A 20,308-nucleotide genomic window follows, 5' to 3' on the forward strand; every position below is an offset into this window, starting at 1 on the left:
ACTTGATTCCAGAGCTTGTTTAAGTCCAACTTCTGCCCAGTCATGGTAAAGCAGAGTTAAGTGAATTGAGCTGAATTCAGTGATGAAAGAGGGAGGAGTTGGAGATGGGAAAGGAGGAGGGCTGACCAGAGATAATGTGTGTGTGTGTGTGTGTGTGAAAGAGAGACACAGACTGCATGCAGCACTCAGTCATTCATCTCTTAGAAAGAGGAGAGGAAACTACAACAGAAAGACAGGGAGACATTTTTTTCCCCCTAGCAATCCTGACTTGTATCTCCTCTCATTCAGACTCTAAAAGCTGCACCTTTTTCTTTGCAATCAAGTTTTCACACTGCAAGTTCAGCTACTGTGGAGATATTTCTGATTCACTCTCAGGCATGAAGACTCATTTTCTGCTCTGAGAACTGCAGACAAAATATACTGAAGTGCCTGTTTGTTTGAGATGATTCCAGCATCAGGAGCAGCCATTCCAAAGTGAATCTCTGTTGATCAAGGACAGAGAGGTGCTGGGGCCAGACTCTTTTTCTTTGCAGTTTACACAAATGGACTAGTTGACTTATTTTTGGAAGGTGAAGAGCGGGGTGACCTGGAGAGGAAGCACCCGGGAACAGAAAAGCTCCAGGAAGGAGGACGAGGAGGGAAAGGAGAAGGGTGCTTCAAACTGAGACAGCGCATCCTCCCATCTCAGAAACAGACACCAACAAGACCAGGTTTATTTTTATGTGTTTTAACAAAAAGAAACTGTAGGGATTCTGCACGCTCACATCCGGGACGCACCGGCACAGCGCCGCAGAATGGATCTCCCTCCAGTCAGAGGTAAGCATAAATTCATCCTGTCGCCATTCGATCTCATCATGATCTATTGGTGATTTGCCTGACCTTGAAGATTCTCTAGGAAATTCAGAGCCACTCAAACTCCCTCTTGTAGAGGTGGAAGCAGAGTTTGCTTCCTAAAATGTACACTGTTTAAAGTTTGTTTGTACTTAAGAATCAGTGTAAGTTTTTACATTTCAATAACAATAAAAACAGACTCTCAGGAATAAATCTGCATCACTTTAAAAAAACAAAGTGAGATAACTACATGTAAGCACTGTTGTTTGATCTGTTAATTAAGAACCAGCTGCATTACATGGTAATGCGACACCCTGCTCATGTTTTTGTGCATCCCTTGGAATTAAAAGCCTTCTAAATTCTCCTTCTCCTTCTGAATATATTTAATCATTGAACAGAACATACAGATAGTGCAAATGCTGCTCTAAAAGTCTCATTAATCAATATCTGAAAGAAAAACAGCATATAGACATAAAATTTATCATAGAAACAACAATGCTGGCGAGAAGAAATACAAATGCAAACAAGTACACATTAAATACGTTTGTAGAGCATTATGAACACTGTAGTTAAATATTAAAAAAAAAACATTTTTGTACATATTTTGAGAATCTTATTAAAAGAATAAAATAACACTTTTCAACATGCAGACCTAAAAATATACAATGTAAAACAAGAAGGTTTTAATCAGCAGGTCGTGTTTCTGCTCATCTTGTAATTTAACTGTTGCTTCACATAAGAAGTTGGTCATTTGAAATAGAAAATTGTCTTTTTGAAAATATGCATATACAAGTTAACCTTGTGTTGTATCTGTTTTATCACTTTAGTAAAACCCTGCAAAATTCCTAGATATGTTTTTACTCAGCAGTTTTGGGATGAAGTTAAGGTGACTTTATTGCAGCTGTTCCACTTCTAAAACCAATACTTAACTCCAGAGCAGTTTACATGTAACTGCATTGGGGACATATGAGGCCGGGATTGATCGTCCTCAAGGTCGGATGTAGAACGTCAATACCCATCTACGTTGGGTTGGGACTGGAGGGGCGGGTGGATGAGAAAATGATGGGATGGACTGATGGGAAGAACGGAAAGAAAGAAAATGAACCAGATGCAGGGAGGGAGGAACGGGTGGGCATTGGGAAGAAGTGTTCACTATAGTTGGACAAATGGACAGATGTTTGGAAGGAGAAGTTATCCACAAAGAATGAAGGATGGAAAGAAAGGAGTGGCGATATGAAGCACATATTCTCTTACTTTATTTAACAATAAAACAGCTGAGATGGCATCATTTCATTCAGCAAATATGGAACATCAATCTTTGGGGGAGATATGCTGGAGAAAAAAGTCAAAAAGCCTCCACATCTCACTTTCTTCTGGTAAAAACTGCAGTGGAAGGAAAAAAAGAAATATTTCATCCCCTGCTGATTTCTTAAAGTCTCCTCATTTAAGCAGAGGCCAAATAAAAAAAAAAAAGTGTGAAAAACGGCACAACATTAAAGTTAAAATATGGTAATCAAGTATTTGATCTCATTGCAGCGTTACGTAGAAATTGTTGGAGAAAGAGATAAACGTTCTGAGATATTTCACCAGGTTTTAGTGCTTTGCAACATTGATTCTGATCCACTGCTGTGGACAGAAACTATCTAAATCCTTAAGATTTCTTTGCTGTTTGGTTTTTCATCTTGAAAGACTCATCCATGAGACTAGATTTTTCAACCTAAATGTAGTTCAGTGGCTCCTCAATGCAATAAAGTAGAGCAACTTATTTTCATCCCATTCCTGCCTGTCTGTCAACCATGACTTTAATCATCACTTAATTTCCCTTTCTTACCATTCTGATCGTCAACTTGAACTTTTAGTAAGGCAAAATGACTGAAGGGCTAGCAAGCATTAGCTTTGCTAACATGTTATACTAGCTGTAACTTAATCCCAATAATGATCTCTAATAGGTTAGAACGTTTAACAGGGAAAACATTTGCATTTTGTGGTTTACGTTGCACCTATATGCATATTTAAACTTATCTAATGACAGTAAAAATGAGTAAAGCGCTGGCTGGTCTTACCTTAGCTAACATGTTATGCTAGCGATATTGTACTGCCATTTAATGATCTCTTAGAAGTTTGTAACTTTGAATTAGGTTTGACATTCCTCCCAGCCCTCTGGTGTTCCAGAGTGCAACCAATCGTAAGGCAGCCATTTTGGATTTTGAAGTCAGACTCAGTGAGAAATCTTTAACTTTAAGTTTCCAAGTATTGTCCTCAATAGGTTTTACTGATGATTATTTTAATTAGAAAATTGTGACTTTGAAATGGTTATGCTAGCCTTTATCTTGAGTAGGATCTTTAGCTAATCTTTTACTTAGCAAGTAGCCAGAGAACTTTATCATTCTGAGGACACCACTTATTTTGAAGCTGTGTTTTAAGGGTTCAGTAAAATCGATAGTGAATAATGCTAAAGATATATATTAGCTAACTTTTAGCATTCTCTTTTGATTTATTTTGCTATAAAGTAATCTCTTGAGGCCAGATGGTGATCAAGAGTAGCATGTAGACTCATATTGCATATGAATGAAAATTTGTGGTTGTATGTATTTATTTATTGTTCTTTTTGGATGTGATGTTTTTATTGTTGTACTGCAGTTTTGCCCCTGATTTCTAGACAAATTTCTCCGACTAATAAATTATCAAATTATCTCATCTTTTTCAACTGTATGGCAATATCATAGTAAGACAGAGTAGTAAAATAGAACAAGATATCAACTCTCTCATCTGGTTAAATAAGTGTAAGTGAAACTGAAATTCAACCCAGATTTGAAATATCCACACTTCTTCTTATAACTGGACAGAAAAAAAAAAATAATTGTGTCCCATGTAGCCTGCCAGATGATGGATCATAGGATTTATCTTTTGGTATCTATTTTGATTCAAGCTTTTATTAATTTCTGTTTTATTTAATTTATTTTATTTTTTATTAATTTCTGTTTTATTTACATCACACTTATTTGAATATGTAAACAACTGGGTCATATAGTTTCTACTTCTTTCATTTTCATAATTTTAAACATACATTGTTCCCTCATTCTCTGGTTCTTCTCTCTTCCTGGTTTCCTCCTTCCCCTGCCTGGACTTTATGGTCTGCAGTGTCTATTTCAGTCTTTCCGCTGGGGTCAGATTCGGCACATCCGGTATCTGCTGAGCTCCCAGAGGGTGTTGGAAGGAAGGCCCCTGGGTCTTAGTGCCAGACTTTTCCTTAAAGGGAAAATCATAGAAGCAGAAAACTCTGAAGTGATGACATCAAAAGATTTGACCTGATGAATTCTGCTGGTGAGAAACACTCAGGGTATTTATACGTAAAGATGAACAAGAAGGTTTTCTATATGAGACTATAAGACAACTCAGAAGACATTTGAAACTGAGAAAACATTTTCTTAATGCAATGTTGTGGTGGTAGGAAAATAAAATGACTATGCATTGCCACTCTTGAAAAACAGTGCAGTTTACAAAATTTAACTTATTTCCTCTTGATAACTTGGCAACTGGAGGCACAGCGGGGCAAAAATACCAAAAGAGTTGAAGGGAATGTCAGCAGGACTGGATGGGTGAAAAGCAGTTGAAAGAGTGAGTGGAAGGAGGAGGAAAGGAAAATGGGAAAAGAGAGGAGAGGGAAGGGCAACCCCTCCTCATTCCAAACTGTGCTGTTGGTTTAAAAATAGTCTGAAACCATGATGTCATCTTACCCCAAAACATGCTTAACATCAGTGAAGTTCAGCAGGTAAAGTTCAGCGACAGTCAGGAAGTTTCTAGTTCAAATATTATAGTACACTTCATATGAGAGAAAACTTACTAACAAGTATCACAACACCAGTTTCCACTGGCTCCCTGTGGCTCAAAAAATAGACTTTAAAATACTGTTGTTAGTTTACAAATCACTGAACGGTTTAGCAACACAATACATTAAAGATCTGCTGTTGTATCAACCTTACAGACCTCTCAGGTCTTCTGGTTCTGGTCTGCACTGCATCCCCAGAACCAGAACCAAGAGAGGAGAAGCAGCTTTCAGCATCTATGCACCAAAAACTTTGGAACAAACTTCCAGAAAACTGTAAAACAGCAGAAACCCTGACTTCCTTTAAATCTCAACTAAAAACGCACCTGTTTAGAACTGTATTTGAAACGTAATATGGAACAATGTATTGTTTATTCTATGTTGCATGACTTTGTGTTTTTGTGTTTATGATGTAAAACACTTTGAAATGCCTTGCTGCAAAGAGCTTGTTTTAAGCCAATAATTCCTTAATACAGATGAAAAAGAACTAGTTGTTGTTATAACAAGATGTTTCTCTTGTTTCAAGACAAATAATCTTCCAAAGGAACAGAAACTTTTTTTAAATGTTATAAATATTAAAGAATTATTGACTTAAAACAAGCTCTTATATCTTGCATAAAAGTTACTTGTAAGTTAGTATTATTTTATTTGAAGCGCAGCAAGAAATTTGACTAGAAACTAGACCAATAATACTTGGTAAGATTTTGTGTAATGATTGCATAATTTGTTGTAACTCTAATAGTCCACAATTAATAATATTTTAAAGGACTGCAGGATTTGTTGGTCTTTCTTTCAGTTGTCATGGATCCACACTGTGCATACTGATGAGCTATTGAGCCCATTGGATGGAGCTTATTGCAGCATTCACTCCTAACTTAGACAGCTGACAGTGACAGTCATTCAAATCAAGGCAGGAGGTCTCTAAAGCCTTTCATGGGCATGCTGATTATGGGATGTTCCATTTGAAATACACAGCTCTGAGGTGTTTAAGTTTGCACAATTTGCTTTAATAGACTAGTGTACTCTACTTTTCTGAGTTCATGATAGACTCTATTTGTGCTGATCTCTTTAAATTCCAATTGGTGATGATTTGACTTATAGGAGGAGCTCGGTTTGATTCATTTGAAGGTTTTTGTAAACTTTCAATTGAATTTTTTAGATTTTTTTTCAATATATAATTGGATAGAGAGTCTCTTTCCAATTGAAGTTAGGACTCTGGCTATGCTACTCAAAAATGCTAGTATCACTTCCAAGAAGAATAAACTCATTGATAAAAGGTAGAAAATATAATCATAATAGGATAGAAATATATGTTTTTTTATGTCTTATAGGACTTATATGCTGACCTGTTTATCATATTTGAAAAAGCTTAGAAAAAAACAATATAATTTTAATCTGTACATTGAAATCAATAGAAAGCCAACAGAGGGAGAACACAACTAGAGTGATATGAGTAAGACTGCACAAAAATATGACCATTTATGTTTATGGAAAGATTACCTCCAGAAAAGCAATTGGTAACAATATTACACCATGCAAAAGACTTGACACAAACATCTTGAGATTTGTAAAGGAAAGATGAACTAACCCTACACCCTGATGAACCCCAATGGAGAGCCGCTGCTGCGGAAAAAAGTAATTATCAATGTGAAACAGAAAAGCCCTGTCAGTCAAAGCACTATGCAAAGTATTATTAATGTTTGTGAGCCATATCATAGAATGAACTGTAGATTTGAAGACAGAAACTAAACATCAAAACAAAATAACTGTAAGTAGCACACCATTAAAGGAATAAGTTCCAGGTTACACAGTTTACACATAAGAAAGAATAACTGTAATTATAATGATTGTAATAATAAATTACAGTACAGATAAAAGACCAAAAAATATTTTCTTCCTTGGATGGATGTCATACACATATGTATCTGAAATACATATGCCACACTGAATAGTGATTAGAAATTTGATGTGTTGAATACTTATGTTGCAGCAAAGACAGACAGTGTTTTTGTTGCAAGAAGTGATGGAAGGTGTGTGTGAGTGTCCCAGGCTAGAGGCTCAGTCATCACTGATACTCCCCCAGAGCGCGTTCCTCAGGTTACTGCTGACAGCTTCTGAAAACATCAGCTCTCTCTCTTTCACAGTTTTCCCTCTTAGTTTGGTCTGCTACAGTGCCGTTTATTTTCATTTATTCTATGTTGCATGCAGGAATTTCATCCATTTCTGTTTGATCCCATGATGACGTAATGCCAAACCTGACCATGGTCAAAGTGCAAGTCAGAAAATCATCTAAGTGGAAGCTCAGCAGGGTCTAGTTCTATGTCCGAAAAAGACTATTTGGTAGTTGGCTTAGCGAAGTACAAGTAGCCATAGCCATAGGTTTTTCAGTACAATGCCAGAGGATTGCTTGGAGAACTCAAATGTTTTTTAGGTCAGAGTTCCAGTGTCAGGAGGTTTTCTTGTATCATCAAATGGAAATTCAGAGTTAGACTTCAAGCTCAAACTAACCACAGCATCAGTGATTTTAATCTAGTATTAAGATTATTTGGTAACTGACTTCAGAATCTAGTTCAGCTGAATTTGCAGCTTTCATCCTTAACCCAATCTCAAGCTTACTGTAGTGGTTTAGATATTTTAATTGCAGCAGCTCAAGTAAGAATAAATAAAGTGATTTCAAGTAGCAAAAATGATTCTTAACCCCTTAAAACAAAGAGATATATATTTCAGGTGTTCTGTTAATTGTAATGATTACGGCTTGAAGCTAATTTTACATACAAATTGTAACTTACCAAAGAAAATAAGAATACTAAAGAAACATAAATTCGTGGGCATGTTGTTGGAAAGATTGCTGAGTTGACACTTGTCCATGAGGCTGTAAATAACAGTCACCAACTTGATGCTAAAACAGTGGTTTCCAAGAATATCCCTGGAAAATTGAGTGAAAGGAAAAAGTGTGTTAATGAGAATATCTAGGTGAACATACAACACCAAACACCTTTTACAAGTCTCACCCATCATGTTTTTTTCCTTGTTCATAAATCCAACACAGTATCTGTTCCAACCTTTTAACTGCAACTGTAAGAACAATCTGTAGTTGGAAAAGATCCAGATAAAAACATGTGCATGGCTGAACCAAATTAGACCTCAGTGGCGTTACACATGCATTGCTGTGTGATTAGTTAGCAGGTTGCCACCTGCTGCTTACACAAGTAACAAATTTTAACCGTTTACTTTGTATGGTCTACAAGTTACAAGCAAGGGAAAAAAAAGAAAAAAAAAAATATATATATATATAATAATTGCCATACCATATACTAATGTTGTACGTTATTAATTTTTTTCACTTTTGATATTGGTTATATGTTTACACAAAGCCGTTGTTTAAGTGACTGCTGCAGATTGAACCCCACACCCTTTTCCTGGAAGATGTCTCCATGGAAACCGTGTTTTGGGAAGCCAATATTTCCAGAATCCTCAGACAATAACAAACATGTGACTCATAAAAAACACACGCAGACACACCGACATCCTTCAGCTCCACTTGTAATGTGAGAGGGGGATGCTGCCTGCCCCACCCTCCTACTTCCTTTAACACACATACCCTTGTACTTCTGTTGGTACGAGGACATTGTATTGACTTCCATTCATTTTAGTAAATGCATTTATGCCTAACCTTAACCAACCATTAACACACACACACACCCACACACACACACACACACACACACACACACGCACACACACACACACACGCCTACACACACCAACTCTTCTCCCAGATGCTATGGACAGAGGACTGATAACAGACTACCAAGCAGTTTCAGCCAAAACAACAGTAACACTCAGCATAGTCATACTGAAGCACAATTAAGTAACTATATTAACTTCAATTATTAAAAAAATCAAGTTATATCAAATAGAACTTTGCAGAAATTTGACTTCACAATTTTATCTCTTGAAATTAGTCTCTGTCTCTTTAAGTTGTTCCTACTCTTTCCGACACTCTGGCTTCCACATGAAGCCATTTACAACTGTTCCTATTATGAGTGTTGGTCTGAGAAGTAGCTCAGATGTTTGCTAACTGCTGCTGCCACTAGTCTGGACGATCTCAGAGAGGGAGTAATAGTCCTACCTGCGTTATAAATCTCTGCAGCTCCTCCAGAGTGACTGTGGGGTTACTGATTGTGACTGATTAATGCTCTACCTGCCTGACCTGTCAATTCAGCACGATCTCATTTCTTGTCAGTTTTGCAGTTGTCATTTGGGATTATGAATGGGACAGTGGTCTGTCAGATGAATCCTGCTGATCCAAGCTGTGTTCTTTGTAACTCGGTTTCTTCTGTAATGTTTTTTAAAGACATTAATGAGCCTTTGAGCCCTTCACTGCCTCAGCAGTGCTGCTGTGGATATTTAGCTTATTGCACAAATCACAATAGTAGTAGAAATGTATTTATGTATTTTGCAATGTGTTCTACATCTGGCTAGCTTTGCGGTGGAAGTACCATTATTATTTGACAGGCTCCTTCATTGTCCAATTTTACAACCCATTTGAAAACCCAACTGAGACTTGATTTTACTTAACTTTTATTGGTATTGATTTGATCCGTTTAACTGTGCCGTTTTATTGCATTTTGAATTGAACTTCTTTCATTCATTATTGTATGCTTAACTTTGTTACTTTATTGTTATGCTTTATTTACCTTATTTATCACGTACATGCAGTACTTTTTTTCAGCTGTGGCTGGTGTTAAAATAAGTTATAAATACATGTCAGTTTTTCAGAATGGCCAGATGTGGCAGCACATTCTGGATGATCAGAGTTTTGACTGCACAGTCTGGAATTGCACTAATAAACAAAGGCAGCTAAAGCAATACTTCCCAGTAAGTAATGGTTTCATCCAGAAGATGAAATATTGTCTTTGCTGCATGGAAATGAAGCTGCATAACAGTCATAAGACTGTCATACATCAACAGTGTGTCAAGAAGCCTCAGGCTTCTTCAGATTTGGTGCAAGACTGACAGCTACCAGACATTCATCCCTCCCACATCATCATCATCCATAATAACAATTTGAATTTTTGAATGATATGACAACATTTCGTTTTCCTTTGGGATAAAACAGAGTTTTGGATTGAACTGATTCAATAGTGCAAAGAGGAATAAGTGAATAAAATTACAGTTGCTCAGACAAAGACCAGTGATGTTTGATTTCTGCTTTGCATTTAGAGATATAATAATAATAATAATAATAATAATAATAATAATAATAATAATAATAATAATAATAATAATAATAATAAGTATTATTATTATTATACAAATAATATTAATAATAATAATAATGCATATTATTATTATTATTATTATTATTATTATTATTATTATTATTATTATTGGCCTGACATCAATAGTTCAGCTATTTAAAAACAATATTTCAATCCTCTAATCAGTTCTTTAAAAAAATACAATAAAAGAAAAACATTAAAGATAAGCAACACATGTAAAACAAAATTGCAGAAGTGTAGCCCTAACTTAGTCTAATATCGACAGTGAAAAATAATATTGGACAGAAAGTCCTTCCCTCCAATTAGTTGAGCTTGAAAAGAATTAGGCTCTGCTGTGTTCAGCCATCTCTCATGACTTCCGGGATCTGTGCCATGTTCAGGGTGGCATCAGTTGTAAGTAAATATGAGGTCATGAAAATGAACGACAGGCCTCTTCCCTTTTAACAATTAGATGGTCTGATAGGCGAGCAGAGTAGGAGTGAGCTGCAGCCACCGCTCTGTCTGATGAGATTAGTCACCAGGACCTCTCCTCTCAAACTAATTTGAAAAATGCATCTTCGTCTAACCAGCCCCATCCTTCCTTATCTGCTGCTTCATGGCTGGACCTGCGGAAGGAGGAAACCAAGAGGCTGACTAGTCACACTAAATCAGAAAGGAACTGTAATGCTGATAAATAGCAAAATAATTTTCCTGGCTCAAAACAACACCAGGTTAATGTTACTGTTGTTTCTTACTCTTTTAACCATCTTTACAGTCTTCTGTTCAAAACACATTTCAATTTATCTTTTGAAGTGACCTCTCGACTTTGGACATTTGCATGGACAGATATTTTACTGTGTATTTATGCCTTGCTGCGTGATTGCTGCAGATGGTGTGTCTTTTGCACTTTTGCAGCCAAATATTGCCATTTTGTTCAAACCTATTTTCAATTTAAATTCTAGCAGTATTCAACTATATACACTCTCAAATCTAATAAATCATTTGACTTAATTGCATGTCATTTTCTGATTATTTTATACTAAGCCATGTTTCCTAAAATTATGTGTGAGTACTTCTTTAAACAATTAGTAGTTACTAATTGACTAACTGGTCTCCATCTACCTCTTATTTCTGTTCTGTTCTGAGACAACCAAACTTTCCAAAGTATAAACCAGCTCGCCTTAAACATGTTTCCTCCTCTTTGTGCCTTTAAATTGTTGTTTTCTGTCCAGCTTGATGTCCAAACCACGTGAAGCTTCTCAAGAGATTAACTCAACAAGTTGAGGAGGAATTTTTCATTTCTTTCTCTTCTTGTAACAAAAATCTGGAACACTGCCAGGAAACCAGACCCACCAAACTGTTTTTGCATCTTCACATCACAGAAACTCACATATCTTCACTTCCATGGACATTTATTGATGCCAAATATTAGGGCTTTATTACTTGCGGTTTTCAGAGTTGCATCATTAAAAATAAGTTTTAGTTGTCAAAATACTAAAACTAACTGATTTGGTTTTTGACTTGTGCTTTTTCCCAAGCGATACTAAAACTATTCCCATAAAAGTAGAACTTTAAAAATACATATATTTTTTATTTTTACTGAAAGCACACTGACATCATGACTCAAGTAGCACAAAAAAAAAAAAAAAAAAAAACCTTATGGAATGGAAGGATTTAGCCTCGGTCTGCAGATGGGAGTGATTTCCCGCAGCAGCTGTGTTTAACAGATGCAGAAATAGCGTGTCGCATCTCGTTGCTTCTGGCAGGCTAATAACTGCTAGTTTGAGAAGCACAGATCCTCCACGGTCAGGGTGACACGATGGATGATTGTTTGCCAAAATTAATTATTAACCCTCCTGTTATTTTCGTTTCTGAGGTACAGCAATAATGTTCGTGGGTCAATTTGACCCGGGGAGTGTTTAATCATGCAATAGAGTGAGAAACCAAAAAATTTCTCCAAAATATATTGACTGATTATTAAGTCCAATATGAACCATTTCAATCAATATTTATGCAATGATGTTAATAATAATTTGAGTGAAACAGAAATAAAACTGAAGTTATTTTCTTTGGATCTAAAGAGGAACAGTCCAAAGTCAGCATGCAGTTTCAGTTGTTACAGTTAGAAACTAGAAATCGGGTCTGAATATTCAGAGATACATATCAGCCTTCTAACACCCAAGAAGGTGGGTCTGTGTTTAAAAGACAAATGTGGCAGCAGGATCTGGAGATATTCATCCCATCGTTTATCTTTAGTCGCATTGATTACTGCAGCAGTGTCTTCACAGGTCTGCCTAAAATGTCAGCCGGCTGCAGCTGATCCATGCAGAGTAGAGCACATAACCCACCTCCAGAGCTCCTATAGCTCCAGTGTCCACTGTGGCTCAAAAATAGACTTAAAATATTGTTGCTCCACAAATCAGTAACAAACTTCCAGAAAGTACCAGAACAGCTGAAACACTGAGTTCCTTTAAATCAAGGATAAAGGCTGCCTGTTGGAGTTGTCTTTGGTCAGTTCTAAATGGGACACTGATCAACATGATGAGTATCAATAATTTTGATGATAATTAACTAAATATAATGCTTATTGCTTGTTTTATGGTGACTGCATAATGGTTTTGAAGAAAAGCACTTTGAAGTGCCTTGTTGCTGAAATGTGCTACACAAATAAACTTGAACTTGAAATGTTTTGACAACTTGTGATCGTCTCAGATAACTCCAGCACCAACAACTGAAGCAGCTTTCTCTCTTCTTCTGTGTATTTGCAGATATGTCTGATGTCCCTTGAGATTTGGGAGTCCCTTACCCCGGTGCCACTGCTGGCTCCCCAGAATGGAGCACACTCATTCCCTGAGAAATGAGCAGGACTCAGTACTCTCACTTGACCAGATACGGGCCATTCGGGCCAACAATGACTATGTGGACAGACCAGTGGCGCTGGAACCAGCATCCCAGTCTGGATTCTACTATGCCCACGAGGACCGTATAGTATACAGCCACCACCCCCATCCTTCTTCTTTCTCCTCTGCTCTGTCCCGCAGTCAAAGTCAGCAGCAGCATGCTCATCTGGCACACCTGAGCCGGTCCAGCACCGTGAGCTCCTCGATTTCTCGGACCAGTGCCACATCCGATCAGCGGCTTCTGGCAGGTTTGACGCCATCTCACTCTGGACTCAGTTCAGTCATCCACTCTCAGCCTAAAGGGGAGCTTAAGTCTAACACTTCCTTCGGTAAAGGCCTGACAGACGAGGAGACAGAACATTTGTTCATCTGTGAACGATGTGGCCGCTGCAAGTGTCAAGAATGCTGCAGTCCCCGCCGCCTGCCTTCATGCTGGGCCTGTGAGCAACGTTGTCTTTGCTCTGCCGAGAGCGCTGTGGAGTATGGTACATGCTTGTGTTGTGTGAAAGGCCTGTTCTATCACTGTTCTGCCCAAGATGACGAGGATAACTGTGCTGATCGGCCGTGCTCCTGTGCTGCTGCCCACGCCTGCGCTCGTTGGAGCACCATGGCGCTGCTGGCGCTCTGTCTGCCCTGCCTCTGCTGCTACCCCCCTGCCAGGATGTGTCTTGCACTTTGCCAGTGCGTCCATGACCGAGCAACACGGCCTGGCTGCAGGTGCAGCAACACCAACACAGTGTGCCGCAAAATTTCTGCCTCCAACCCTAATGCCGGTCATCCACCGCTACGAAGTAAAGACCTGGAAAAGTCGCTATGACACCTTTAGATTTGGGGAGAAAATCAAACCAAAAAAAAAACATTAGGACATTGTGATCCACCTGCCTACAAATCCCAATCTAACAAACCCAACGTCAAGTGTTGTTCTCCTAAAATACTTTGAATTTAGATCTCCAACTCAGGGGGGACCAAAGACCTACTGTGCCTGTTCATGTTGGAGACTTAATGCCTGAACGCAAGAGCTCTACCTTCAACCCAGACTCTCAGACAAGAACAACCTCTCTTTGCCTTCTGTCTTGTTATCTCAGCGTGATAAAATCTATTTATTTATTGTTAAACCTCCTTCCTCCCCACCCTTTGCAAAAGATTCTAGTGGAGCACAGAGAAGAGTGACCGGCCCGCAGCAGTGTGTACAATCTTCGCCAACAAGTGTTTCATTCTTCAGAAACAGAATTTTAGAGCAAGGACTGAAACTGATGTCCTGAGCACTTATTACAATCTACTGACAAGAAGGGAACAAATTCAATCTTTTTGCTTCGTTGATTGCTTTACCTGGGTTAAGCAAAGCATAAAGACCATAAAGTGACTGTCTTCACAATCTGAAACCAAACAGTGGGACCATCCACTGTACTGACTAAGTGAATTTAAATGCTATTAAGCTCATTTGTAAAAGAAAAGCACTGTGAGGTGGATGGACGATGTTTTCCACCCAGAACTGAACCGGGGATTGTTAATCCAGAGAAGATGCATCCATTGTGTCAGGGCAGCGTGTGAATGTCCTCCTACTGTACAACCTGTGTGTATGTGTGTGTGTGTGTGTGTGTGTGTGGGTGTGTGTGTGTGTGTGTGTGTGTGTGTGTGTGTGTGTGTGTGTGTGTGTGTGTGTTGTTTTGTCAGCAGAAGACTCCCTTGTCTTTATTTTTAGCTGTGCTGCTTTTGTCAAGCTCCAGGAGTCTGGTCAGGTTTCCTCTTGAAGTCAGTCTGTCGCCAGCCTCACCCCACTGACCGACCTCCATCTTCCTTCTCCACTCCTCTTTTTTTATCTATTTACTCATCCACCAATCAGGTGATACCTTGGTTTTTGAGGGTTAGATTTGTTAATAAACAAAATTACCCCGAGAAGAGCTTGCCTTTTGATCTTTTGAAGTTTTCGGTCATAATGACATCTGACGAAGGCTCAACCCAGACAGATGGAAGAGAACTAAGACAATCCAACTAGAAAGTAGACACGAGGCATTTATATTGTATCTCCCTCCTGCCTCATCTGTCTTCCCTCTAAAGCTCAGACGGCTAAAAGCCTCCAGTTCCAGGCCCACAGAGAGTTGATCAAACAGGCAATTAGCTTCCTGTTAGCTCTTAATGGGCCATAGAAGACCGGAGTGTGGGAGGGAGGGAGGAGAGCGGACAGGATGCAGGAGGAGTTGTGGTGTTTGGCAGATGGAGAGAGGGATGCTAAGAGGGGGAAAAAGAGGTGGTTGATGTTGCAATGAGATCATCCCTTTTTTTCTATTTCAGCACTTCAGGCTTCAATGAAAGAGAAATGCAACATTCTCAAAAAGGGGGAATCTAAGGCGAATGAATACAACAGTCACACGAGTGTGGGTGTGTATTTGTGTGAAGGGTTGGGCGTGTGCAGATGTTTTCCAGTGTATGTGCGTGTGTGTAGGTTTCAGAATGAATATGTTTTAGCTTGTCTGTGCATGAATAAGCACAGACGTACACATTGACCTGATATATTATTTTGATATATTTTTATATGTAATTGTGGACCTTCAGCTGTATAGCTATTTTTATTCAGTTTTATTTTCAGACAATGATATTGTTTTCCATTAAAGTGAGAAATTTTCTGTGTTACTACACAATTGTGATCTTTTCTGAAAATTTTTAGGGCAACTCTCACAAGCATCCTGGGTTTTAGAAACAAGTCTAACACCCAGTTGATATGTGCAGTTAGTGACAAATGGATCTTGCCTTGTGCACCTGGTCCCACAGTGAACCCCATCAGAAGAAACATATGAAGGTCCATGTCTTAATTAACTATTTTCGTTGCACACTGAGGCGTTTCATTGTTTTTTCCTCCTTTTGTAATTTTGTCGTAAGACAAAGAATGAAAATGAGCTATCATGCCAAAAATCATGGTAATGTTGACTGTCCGAAATGTCATGTTTGTTAGCAACCAGCTGCAGCTCCTGTTACCTGGGCAGATAGCCTGACCAGCTAACATAGGCTTGTTGTGTCAGTTAATAAAGACAAAAATGGGAAAAAGTTTTCAAGTGCTAATTCTGCACAATTAGCACTTGAAAACTTCAGAGTATAATACAAATAACGAGAAATACATATTCCATCACTATAATGTTATTATAGCAGCATTTGTCATTGTCTATGTTATGAAGCGGCACTGTCCAGGGTTTGTCTGAGAGTTGCCCTAGATTTTTCCATACTTCACTGATCCTACACTGAAAGTTGAGTTTTGACTTTTTAATGTTTTCCTCCTCTTTTGTTTGTAAGTCACAATGTTGCAACTTTTTTTGCATTTACTATTGTCTACGCCATAATTACTGCAAATAGTTCAAACAACATAATCAGATTCTCAGTAATCAAATCCCTAAATGTTACGTCCACATCAATGAAGATACAGATGAGGACCCATTTTTATATTTTAGACACATAAAACAATGCTTCTGAAAACAAAAAGAAGTTCCTTATTGGAGCCAGTTTTGATTCTTTGCTGGTATAATGCATGTGTCTGTGAATAACTATGCTTCAAAAGCAGCAGAACAGCTTGGGTGCCTGATTTAAAAACAGAAGCATGCTGTGGTAAACATTTTTAAAATAATGTTTTTCAGCTGCATCTTCATTGTTGTGGGCCCAGTGGATTCTGCACAGAATCTCCTCTTCAATGGCTGAATGCCTGCAGTCAAACCTTGGTGCTTATGAAGACCATGAGAGGAACAATGGTTTCATTCTGGATACGTTTTAGCTTGAACTCTTTAGCTGCTCGGTTTGTTATGTTCAGAAACACACAGAGAAAGTTAATGCAGTTCCACACAAACTTAGTTTAAATTAATGGTTTTTAAGAGTTCATAGTTTTACTGACACATCTGGACTGAAACCTGCCAAACTAATTAATGTTCTGAAACATGAACTGAGTTCAAAAAGCTGCAGCAAAGTGTTAACCTTTTTTTTCATTTTACCCTCCATCTTTCCTCCCATTTTCCTCTCCTAACTTTATTCCTGTTGCTTTCCTGCATCTTTCCATCTTTTTCTTCTTTCTCATTTTCTTTTTTACTTCTTTTCCTTCTTCTTCCTGTGTCCTTCTTTTCTTTTGAAAATTTTCCTTCTTCATCCTCCATTTCCTTCTTTCCTTTCTCTCTTTATTCCCTCTTTTCAGTTTGCTTTTTCTTCCTCATCCTTCTGTCCCTCTTTCTGTCCTTTTTACATTGTGAACAAACGTCATCTCCAATTTTACCCTATAAATACAGTCAAATTCTGGCAAACACAGCTGCTGGTATTTTCCCATAAATTAGTGACATTTTTTTTTACAGTGCTCTCTTTCATTCTTCCTCCTCTTTTCATTACTTCTAATTCCTTGCTTCCTCGCACCTTAGATGTCTTCCTTCCTGTATTATATTTAGATGCTTTTCTCAATAGATATATTTTCTGTAAAATCACAAAAAACACTTTCAATTTGCAAACCAAAAAATGTCAAAACTTTGACGAAGAATTAATTTCAGTTGAAAGAGTTTTGAAAGAGTTTTGGTTAGCATGCTGCTCTTGCTGCTCTTCATCCTCCACAACTCGCCTTACCAGATGATTCTGTATGTCTGTCTGAATTCAGTCCTTTGCATCGTCAGGAATCTGCCTGCTGCTAAATGTTTGAAGGCTCCCACAGTAACCACTCCACTTCTCCTTGGGTTGCAGCATCTTTCCTGGTGCTGGTTGGCATCTTGTAAGTTGTTAATAAAAATTTAGGGAGAATATATAGAACAAAACAAATAGAAATTTATCTAAAAAAAAAAAATCTGCAATATGCATTTCACAGTTGGTTACACTGCTGTTTTTGCTTCATCTATATATTTATTTGAATGGTTGCAACAATTGTGCTAACATTAACCATATTGTATTTGTTTTGCAGCACTCTGTGAAAGTGAAGAGCACCAATGTTGTTGTTTGAGTTTCTTGTTCCTCTCAGTGTTGTGTGGCTGCTGCTGCTGCCCTCCAGGCAAAAGACGAACCAATAAAAGAACAGTTTTCAAACAAAAGCGGAGTTCATATGGTCTGATTTTATCATGCAGCTGTTCCATCTCACCAGCAATCAAGACGACAGTTTTATTCCAACAATGAGGCCAGACTGACTTCCATTCATCCTTTCTTCTCTAAGGTTGAGTCATCAACCGTCTCCTGAACATTCTGCAGGATTGCACTTGCAGGTGAGAACTGCAAGGCAAGGACCTAGCACACTGCAAAACACAAAAAAGATTTTTTCATCTACTTTCTAGTGAAATAAAGAAAACTAACTTACAAGTACCTTTTTAGGAAAATTTAGAAGCTTATGCCAATAATTCATTAATATTGATTAAAAAAGTACTGCCTCCACTGGCACTTGACATGAAATCATGTTAAGTGATTTCACTTAACATGAGAAAATGTCTTGCTATAAGTGAAATCATCTGCCAGTGGAACTACTACTTTTTATTAAGGAATTATTTATGTAACATAAGCTCCTGTATGTTGTTTGTTTTACTTAGATGAAGTCATAAGTCTCATAAGCTGCTTCTCAAATATCAGCTGGTTTCAGCAGACAGACCCTTACAATGAGCCTGGTTCTGCTGAAGGTTTCTTCCTCTTTAAAAGAGACTTTCTTCTCTCACTGTTTCTACATTCTTGCTCACTGTGAGGGATTGCTTCAGAGTCGGTGGCTGCTGTTTCCATATTCATACTTGGAGAAGTGCTGCAAGTAAATTAATTGATGCAATCAATGGGGAATGTCATCATTTTGGAGTAAAATGTCAATCTGTGTTCTTTCAAATAGTAAAACGCTTTGAGGTCAGGTTCTTTTGAAACGGCACTCTCTTAGTTTGATAGGACGTGTTCCAGTAACTGCCTGTCAAGATTCGATAAGTGTCTAACCTATTAATAGAAATAAAGTTGTAAATAGATCAGACTGCATTGAACCAATAGAAGTATATTGTAATCTCCAAAATTCTGTATAAAAAATGAATTCCAAAAAAATCAACCTCTTAACTGAATTTAATGTCACATAAGATCTGTCCCTTCCAGTAGGACTCTCTGTTTACCATTAGAGCTCCGCCCCTAAAAGTCCAAAGACAAGGGCATTTTTATCAAAAACAAAAAAATTTAATTAAACACAATTATGTTGGGAAATCAGTTTTAAAGTTAGGTGGGTCATTACTAAAATTTTCATTATCAGTTTATCAGTATGACAATGTAAAGAGAAATGTATGATGAGGGTGTCATATTGCATAAAATAACAAGCCACAAAATGACAGCAATCAAGGCAACAAGACAGTCCAATTTATTTATTTATTTTTCTTTTTCTTGCACACAAAACAAAATGCAAAGCAAGGCAAATTATGAGGAGTAACAAAACAAAATAGAGTACCAACATTTAAATTGACTTAGACTTAGACTTCCTTTATTGTCATTGTACAAAAAAAACACAAGGTGAATCTTGACAACGAAATGTCATTACTTGTCTACCAGTGTAGCAGAGCTAAAACCTTATACTACACAATAAATTGATGTATTGTGACCTATACCTATATATTGTGATATATACCTATAGTAAGTTTTGGTTGTGTTCCAGCATCCATGTTGGCCTCAGAAAACCCTTCATTCACAATTCCATTTGATTTACAAATGGATCACTACTGGTGTCCATTAGAGCGTCTGATTTCCCTAAAGCTTGATTTGCTATGAAGATCCTGAACATGACCCATTCTGACCTAACCTGCAATCAAGTTAACCATCTCCTGAACCAGGGTGTGGATTCAGTGCGCTTGTGTTTTTGCTGCCTTGTTGTGAACGTTAACATCATCTGCAGTTAAAATCCAAGGGAGGAGTCAAACAACAGTTTGCTCCCCCATCCTGATGCTTCACTCCCCTCAATGTACTGTGTTGGGCCCATAAATAAGTAATCACATCTGGCTCAGACTAATGGCTTCCTAAAGCAGTGAATATAAATGGATGGGTGTTACAGAAACACAAAAAGAGTCCTAGAAGAAATATATTTGAATGGGAACACACCAGAGTGTGTCGTGTTTGTTTATGCAAATTTGTTCCCTTTTTATTACCTAAAATCAGAATGCTTCTCAGCAAACTAAATGCACCTTTTCCTCTGCACCCGCCTCCAGCAACCTCAAATAAACCATGACGACACTCGACATTCAGCCCTCCACATGCACCTATACGTGAAATAGCAGTTAACACACACACACACTCTGCTGACCGAGCAATGAAAGTGTCATAAAAAACATCAATAATGCACGCTCGCCACAAGCTTTTACCAATAAACCCCATTTACCAGCTCACAATTCTGTGATGCCATGTCTGGGGTGACATTCGGACACAAACACAGAGATCCAGATCATTGCCGTATGGGACTTGAACTGCATTTTGTCCTCAAATCAAATGGTAAAACAATATTTACAGTTTTCCCTCCATCCCAATATTTTTCAGCACATATTCAA

At 38.0% G+C, this 20,308-nt stretch overlaps 1 protein-coding gene across 1 annotated transcript; it reads left to right on the top strand.

Annotated features, from left to right (window-relative positions):
- The first annotated feature begins 225 nt into the window (after nucleotides 1-225).
- On the top strand, nucleotides 226-17,854 carry LOC129370579 (protein sprouty homolog 3). Its single transcript, XM_055046655.1, has 2 exons — nucleotides 226-816; nucleotides 12,690-17,854. The coding sequence occupies exon 2, from the start codon at nucleotides 12,754-12,756 to the stop codon at nucleotides 13,636-13,638; it is 885 nt and encodes a 294-aa protein (XP_054902630.1). The 5' UTR covers nucleotides 226-816; nucleotides 12,690-12,753; the 3' UTR covers nucleotides 13,639-17,854.
- Nucleotides 17,855-20,308: the final 2,454 nt, after the last annotated feature.

This window comes from Poeciliopsis prolifica, unplaced genomic scaffold (genome assembly GCF_027474105.1).
Source record: "Poeciliopsis prolifica strain line A6 unplaced genomic scaffold, Auburn_PproV2 SCAFFOLD024, whole genome shotgun sequence".
Classification (NCBI taxonomy): Eukaryota; Metazoa; Chordata; class Actinopteri; order Cyprinodontiformes; family Poeciliidae; genus Poeciliopsis; species Poeciliopsis prolifica.

Bases quoted from the DNA above. Each gene is read 5' to 3' on its own strand.
- LOC129370579 (XM_055046655.1), top strand. From the start codon at position 12,754: ATGGAGCACACTCATTCCCTGAGAAATGAGCAGGACTCAGTACTCTCA.